Source organism: Diplotaxodon limnothrissa, linkage group LG22 (assembly GCF_057381915.1).
Source record: "Diplotaxodon limnothrissa isolate DT_005_m linkage group LG22, D_limnothrissa_male_GT1.1, whole genome shotgun sequence".
Lineage (NCBI taxonomy): Eukaryota > Metazoa > Chordata > Actinopteri > Cichliformes > Cichlidae > Diplotaxodon > Diplotaxodon limnothrissa.
In genome coordinates, this window is record NC_140616.1 from 16639513 (window position 1) to 16647176 (window position 7664).

At 39.7% G+C, this 7664-nt stretch overlaps 1 protein-coding gene across 1 annotated transcript; it reads left to right on the forward strand.

Moving 5' to 3' along the window:
- The first annotated feature begins 199 nt into the window (after nucleotides 1–199).
- On the forward strand, nucleotides 200–7287 carry stk3 (serine/threonine kinase 3 (STE20 homolog, yeast)). The gene is made up of 11 exons (XM_085346901.1): nucleotides 200–319; nucleotides 2661–2741; nucleotides 2867–2995; nucleotides 3432–3546; nucleotides 3864–4028; nucleotides 4173–4340; nucleotides 4436–4573; nucleotides 4900–5025; nucleotides 5119–5320; nucleotides 5424–5614; nucleotides 5743–7287. Exons 1-11 carry the CDS (start codon nucleotides 297–299, stop codon nucleotides 5899–5901), a joined length of 1497 nt encoding a protein of 498 aa, XP_085203027.1. The 5' UTR covers nucleotides 200–296; the 3' UTR covers nucleotides 5902–7287.
- Nucleotides 7288–7664: the final 377 nt, after the last annotated feature.

Genomic DNA, 7664 nt, shown 5'->3' on the forward strand with positions numbered 1-7664 from the left:
TTGTGAACAGCTCTATTATCAGTAACATTTTATTCACAAGTTTCAGTTGTTTAATTGATACAAATTATTCAATGTTTCTAAGGAGAGTATTTTAAGCCGTTTTGTTTGTACTCCGCTCCAGCAGGGGGCGCTGCGTTGAGGCCGTAACACCGTCATCTGACGATCCCTCAGCTGGCGCTGCTTTAGTTTTTGACAACAACGATTCAGTCGACAATGTTCTCGTCCTGACTGCTGGTCCCAAAAGTGCCACGAGTCCCTATTAGTGTGTTTTCTTTTTAGTTTTGAAGTCGTACATCATGGAGACGTCTGCGCCCAAAAGGTTTGTGTTAATTTGACTACGCTAAAAATGCTATTATTAACGAGCTAGCCGAACAGCTAACGCTCGGTGGATGTCGCCGAGCTAGCTGATGCTAAGCTAACTTATCGTTGCCAGTCTTCTCTCAAACTTTCAGTTCTGTTCACGAATGTACAGACCGTTCCTCACACAGAGGCGCTCTTTCCTGAGCCCTCAATTGAGTGTCTAATAGATTTGGCTAATGATGTGGTCGTTTTATGTTCCCAAGTCTCTGTAAGAGTGTTTTGTTCAGTGGTTAGATTTGCACTTGAAATATCATTCAATCGCATGAATGATCGCACTGAATCAGTCTCTAGCTTCCCGAGTGTCCTGCAAAAATTGAATTACTGTGTCTTTTTATGTCTAATATTGTTGACTGTATTTGTAAACAGGCTTTAGTTATTAGGCTTTATGAAGGGGTTAGACATATATATATAGTAAAGACGTGATCTCTTTTTATGAGTCTGCGTTATTGTTATTGACTTTCTTGGACACGTAAAATGTCCTTGTAAAAGTTAAAGGTCCTCCATGTTTTGGCTTGCCTCTTTGCGTGATCTCTATTAAAAAAAAAATACATTTTGAATGTCAGTAAAAAAATGTTATCCAAATAAATAAAAGATATATAAAAGCCACTTTGCCAAATACTGATTGCAGCTTCTACTGCTTGCTCAGAGTGACTTGAAATCCTTTATAAGAGATATATGCTTGATAGATCACAGGCCATCATTTAGAACTGTTTAAATGTCGAACACGGTATTTTTTGGCACGATTCCTGAAGACAAACCAGTATTACACGTTACTGATTACTTAGTTGGTTTCTGTTCTGTGGTGGTTCATGAGTTCACAGGCTCAAAAAAAGACAATGCAAGTTAATTTTACTGAATAGCTTTTTAACCACAAGGCGACAGATCTGAAGTCTTTGTATGATTGCTGTACTATTTTTAAATTATGAGATCACACATGTTCAGATGTGCAGATGAGAAATATTTATTTATTCCATTCCATGAGCAACCCTTTTGTTACAACACTATAAAGGATGAATAATAACAATAATAATAATAATAATAAAGTAATATTATTAAACATTTAGGTTGACAGAGTTTGGTAGGAAAGATTTCCTATTTAAGCTATGTGTGTGTAGTTAACATAATCAGAGATACTAACTAGCAATAAAAACATTTTATCTTAAATAACATGATTATAATAGAATAGTAAAAATTTTTAAATGAATGATAACAAAATCAAAAGAAATTAGAACTGCTTTGGAAATCATTGACAAAAATAAAATTAAGTGTGCGTAATATAAAGACAATACAAATATAAAGTAAATAGTGCTTAAAAGTTTACTATAACATTCATAAATGTACAATGAAATTAAAGAATGAGTCTACAAAAATAAATATTTGAGCAAAATAAGTGATGATGATGATAATATTAATAATTATTATAATAAATATAATAATAGGTATTGAAATAGTTATAAAACACTATGTGAAATTCAGACTGAATAAGTTTTTTTTATTTTGGATTCAAGAAAAAACGGCAATGTTTTCAGCTCCTCTCACCTTCAGTAAAAAGCTTCTCTGAAAGACTTTGAGGACACCATACTTGAACGTTTCTGTTCTGCTTAGTGGAAATTAACAGGAACAGCAGGATGTGAGGGCCTTTCCAGCTTCATATAGTGCAAACTTTTCTAAGGGGTAGTATAGAAATACCCTTTTAAAGGAAAAACACACACAATCTGTTTGTTGTCTTAGTCAGAGCTCATGTAGGATCATTTTTAAATGACTGAATCATTGATTCATTGTGTTTGATTTATTCACTAGAGCCAGACTGAGGAACCTTATTGAAGCTTGCGTTGCTCAGGGGGAAACAACCTCCTTTAGTCTCGTATTGCACGTGATAATATTTTTGATCAAGTCAGAAAATAGTGAACAGTGCATGCTGGGTTGTGTTTTCACTTTCACAATAACTTTTTTTGTCGATCACTTTGAACTTAACTAATAATGACTTATTCCTGTTTGGCTGCGGTGCTGATTTTTTTTTTTTTTTTATCTGTGAAGAAGTATTACCTCATATTCTGGTGTTTGAAAGCACCGATACACAAGCCTAAAAATATCTTTAAATGACAGCAAACAGAAATAATAACAGGTTGCAGTCTCAGTGTGTTTGACATTTATGTCCAGACTAAAAATCACCCACAGCCGTTCATTTATTTACAGATGCTGAAACGATGCCGTGTCTCCTGTTTTGTAATGTTTAGATTTGCCTTTTCCACTTATCATTGCTTTCACTTTTATATTGCTGTCTTATTCCCTTTTTACAGTAAGCTGAAAAAGCTGAGTGAAGATAGTTTGACGAAACAGCCAGAGGAAGTGTTTGATGTTCTCGAGAAACTCGGTGAAGGGTAAGAAGTCTTAACTTCCATTTTTACAGCTGACCATTGCATAATAAATCGTTTTTTAAGCGCTGTCAGTTGTAATAAAGTACTGCAGCCATACATGTGACTTTAAGCTTTGTGTGTGTTTTTAGTTCCTATGGCAGCGTGTTTAAAGCCATTCATAAGGAGTCCGGCCAGGTGGTGGCAATCAAGCAGGTGCCTGTGGAGTCAGATCTGCAGGAAATCATCAAAGAGATCTCCATCATGCAGCAGTGTGACAGGTGGGACAGCAGTATGTCTCATACCATACGCCCATTTTTGCCCTTGAAAGCAAGGTTTTTCCTCAATATAAAAAATGTGGCATCCAGTAAAGTGGTTTGAGAGAAAATCATTGTTTATTTGCAGACTCAGAATACATTTTTGCTTATCATCTGCCCTAAATAACAGGGAATTGCACAGTTCTGTTTAATTAGATAAGAGCCTGTTAGTGTTAACTGTACGCAGACCAGTTGCACTTAGCCAGCCTTCTCTCAAAGGTCCATTCTGAGCCAGGAAAAGCCTCAAAAGACATTTTACAGAGATAATAAAGGAGGAAGTATGACATCATCATCATAGCCCATGTAGCTCTCTCGTGTCTGGATCCATGAGATTTTTTTTCTCACTTCTGCTCTATATCTTCTCCTTTGATAACCACTCCATGTTGCGTTTCCTCCCCAGCCCCTATGTGGTGAAATACTATGGCAGCTACTTCAAGAACACAGACCTGTGGATTGTGATGGAGTACTGCGGCGCTGGCTCTGTCTCTGACATCATCAGACTGCGCAACAAGACGGTGGGTGTCTACGCTGAGCCGCAGCGACGTGTGCAACTGCGCTAAAACTTTATTTAAAAGTGCCTTTGACCTGTTGTCAGTAACGACTACAATGGTGGCTTTAATTCACTAGTTTTTGTGTCAGGAAGAAAATATTTTTTGATAAAGTTTCAATTCAAAGTGCAGTATTTATTACGACTTAAAAGTGAAAAGATCTCCAGGTTGACCTTGTCTTTAACTGAACTCAGCGAACTAATGATTAAAAAAAAAACTACAGACAAGTGCAGCAGTTAATGGTCTGTTTGTTCATGTTTGGTTTTTAATCTTCAATCTCTCAGCTGACAGAAGATGAAATTGCAACCATCCTTAAGTCGACGCTGAAGGGACTCGAGTATCTTCACTTCATGAGGAAGATCCATCGGGACATCAAAGCAGGAAACATCCTTCTTAACACAGAGGGACACGCCAAACTGGCAGACTTTGGAGTTGCTGGACAGCTGACGGTAAAATTGCAGCATATGTCAGTAGTGATAAGATGAAGTAATGTTTGCCAGCATGATACTGTTTGTAATTTGCTTCTGAGGAGTTCTCGCTTGGTCCTGTCATGCTCTAAAAGTCTGGGGGTAATATATATTCCCACTCTGTAGGACACCATGGCAAAGAGAAACACTGTGATCGGTACTCCATTCTGGATGGCACCCGAGGTAATTCAGGAGATCGGCTACAACTGTGTAGCTGACATCTGGTCCCTGGGCATCACATCCATAGAGATGGCAGAGGGTAAACCTCCTTATGCAGACATTCATCCAATGAGAGTGAGTGGAAACATTTGTTCTTGTTTTAAATGTGTTGTGAAAAACTTTTATCCTCTTTTTTAATCCACCCTAATCCTGTTATCGTGTTTCTGCAGGCAATCTTTATGATCCCGACCAACCCTCCTCCAACATTCAGGAAGCCGGAGCTCTGGTCAGACGAGTTTACAGACTTTGTCAAGAAGTGTTTAGTGAAGAACCCGGAGCAGAGAGCGACGGCCACACAGCTGCTACAGGTAAGAAGATGACCTCGCCACCACATACATGGATTACTACTATTATTATGTTATTTGAACAGGGAAGGACACTAAGTTGCTCTTAGTGTCCTTCCCTGTTCAAATAACTGATACAAGATGAAAGCAAACGTATAAAATAGAGCAAATAGTCTTCCCCAGATACCCTGGAGATTTGTAAATATGGAAAATTTAATGCCGCCTCAGGCACATAGAAACATCAGAGGGTGTAACACATGATGCTGGGTGGATATACTCGTATGGAAATACATTTGCATGTAAAATATAGTTCATATAACTTTTATCTTTTTGGTCTTGTGAATCTCCAGCATCCATTCATCAGCCAGGCCAAGCCAGTTACGATCCTGAGAGACCTGATAACTGAAGCCATGGAGATGAAAGCCAAGAGGCAGCAGGAGCAGCAGAGAGAGCTGGAAGAGGAGGATGACAACTCGGTGCGTGTGGTGATTTATTCACAGAAAGGTCTGGGGTGAAGAAACCTCAGATGTAATGCTGCATGTCTTAACTCTGTTCTTTATTCCATCCAGGAGGAAGAGACTGAGGTGGATTCTCACACTATGGTTAAGTCGGGCTCAGAGGGCGCCGGAACCATGCGCGCCACCAGCACTATGAGCGACGGGGCGCAGACAATGATTGAGCACGGCAGCACTATGCTTGAGTCAGACCTTGGCACTATGGTCATCAACAGTGACGATGAAGACGAGGAGGAAGACCAGGGATCGATGAGAAGTGAGCGGATATGATGTCTGCCTGAATGAGACTGTCTCCAAAATATTCTGTCCAGAAAGTTTATTTTGTTACCTTCGAGTTTAACCCATTTCCTCCTCCACAGGACATGCCACCCCCCAGCAGCCGATTCGTCCTTCCTTCATGGATTACTTCGACAAGCAGGACAACAAGGCGGGCCAGCAGCAGGAGAGCTACAACCACAACCAGGCACAGGAGCAGCAAGGCTACCATATCCAGTCCAAAAACGTCTTCCCTGACAACTGGAAGGTGCCTCAGGACGGAGACTTTGACTTTGTGAGTGTCATCCGTGACTCTGTTGTAGTGTTATTCATTGTGGAAATGTTTACAGCAGCAAAACAGAAGCAGCTCTGAGTGTTGTGACTCATTTTTTCCGTCTGTTGTTTGTCTGTGTTGCCTCTCAGTTGAAGAACCTGGACTTTGAGGAGCTGCAGTTACGCCTGACTGCCTTGGATCCCATGATGGAGCGGGAGATTGAGGAGCTCAGGCAGCGCTACACTGCCAAAAGGCAGCCCATCCTGGATGCAATGGATGCCAAGAAGAGACGACAACAGAACTTCTAAATGCCCCTTCTGACCCTGTCCTCCTCTAATCTGGATTTCCCTAAGCCACGGTAAACAACAAATTCTGTCCAGTGATTTCGGGGGAACCAAAACAATCTCATTGGATGCCCTCTGCTGTTCTGGCCGCCTGTTAGCTGACCTCTAAGTGAAGTAAGATGCTTCCTTTACTGGATGATGTCTGTTTGGTTCTGGGAATCCACACCCTTCCAAAAAAAGAAAAAGGAGAACCAAGCTGTGGCTGTAACACATCTGAGAGTCACACAAAGAATTTCCTCTTTAATCAGCAAAAAGCCTTTTCTTCAGCAGGAGCAGCGAGCGAGGTCAATGGCATTACCCCCACCCCCCACCTCCCCGAGACTTTTTACCTTCACTGTAAATAAAACATAGAGCCTAGTTTGGAAATACCTGCGACAAAAGCTGTGGAGGTTCATCCATGACCAAAGACAATCGAGGTGATGTTGATGATGAAGTTGCCTTAAAATATTTGAAACCTGATTTTTCAACATAAGCAATGTAGTAAAACGACCGAGTCTTTGGATGGTCACGTTTGTTTCCTCAGCTGGAGAAGAGTTGGACGAGAGACTATTGAAAGCTTAGAAAAATCCAGTGAATGTCAAAGAACAGATTGCGCATATTTTCAGCTATTTTGTGGACCAGCTTCTCTTTAGTCTGCATTATCTTTTATTTAAATTAGGTGTTTTTCAGGTATGACGTTCTGGGTTTCCTTATACACCCAGTGCACAGTCTATAGTGGCAGATCTGAAGCATCTTTTAGTGCCTCGTAAACACACACGACACTCCCTCACTGCTCTTCATCCTCAACACCCTGAAACGTTAAACAAACGTAATTTCCAAATAGGGGGAAAAGGTGAAAGTCATTCCTAAACACTGCACAGCATTCTTTAAATGTTTACGTTTAGATAACTTTGATTTCTTTTGATTGTTCCACTTTGACTGATTGACTTGAGGCAGCATTAAGAGAGCTGAGTGACGAGGCCAGACCCTGAATTATTGCATAAATGGTTTAATTGCTGTTTTCCAATTTAGGAAAAACACATCAGGTTGAGAAAAAAAGACTCGAAAGACGTAACGGTTGTACTTAAAACCAGAGCCGCTACATCAGCCACACACGTGATTTCTACTTGTTCTTTTTATTTTTAGATGATAATTTTTCCTCCATTGGTTCAAGTTTTCTTTTTCTTTTTTTTCTTTTTTTTACCCTGCAGCTTTTTTCAGCTATCAGTGAGAGTGCTTTCTGTTTCCTGATATTTGAAGGGGAGAAAAAGACAAAAAATGTGCTTTGTGGGTTTTGGGACACAAGCTTTGGCTTCTTTTATGTGAACATGAAGGCTTTTTCCCCTGTATTTTTAATAAGTGAGGAATGTTTTCCTTTCTTATCATAAATGAAGTCAGCTGTAAAATTTCCCACACGCTGCATATGCTTGTTGGACCACTTTAATAACCAAATTCAAAGGAATTTAATCAAAAAATGAAAAGAAGGAAAGAATTTGTAGGTTTTTACTCCCAAAAATCATTAAGCTTGTTGAATGGTTACTACATTTTTTGTTTTTGTCTATGTATCTGGCTTCTGGCTCTAATTCAGCTCTTCTGCTAAAGTATGTGTTACTTTTTAAGCGCTAATAATGACCCTGTGAATGAATGAATTCATCCTGTCTTAATGTTAAAAACGTGCAGTGAATCTGCTGGTTGCTGTTACATATGAATGTGTTTTGTAGGTGAAGCAGATGGAAACCCTTCATGAA

Bases quoted from the DNA above. Each gene is read 5' to 3' on its own strand.
- stk3 (XM_085346901.1), top strand. From the start codon at position 297: ATGGAGACGTCTGCGCCCAAAAG. The intron at 2,996-3,431 runs GTGGGACAGCAG...TTTCCTCCCCAG, and splicing joins ATCATGCAGCAGTGTGACAG to CCCCTATGTGGTGAAATACT. The intron at 3,547-3,863 runs GTGGGTGTCTAC...TCAATCTCTCAG, and splicing joins TCAGACTGCGCAACAAGACG to CTGACAGAAGATGAAATTGC.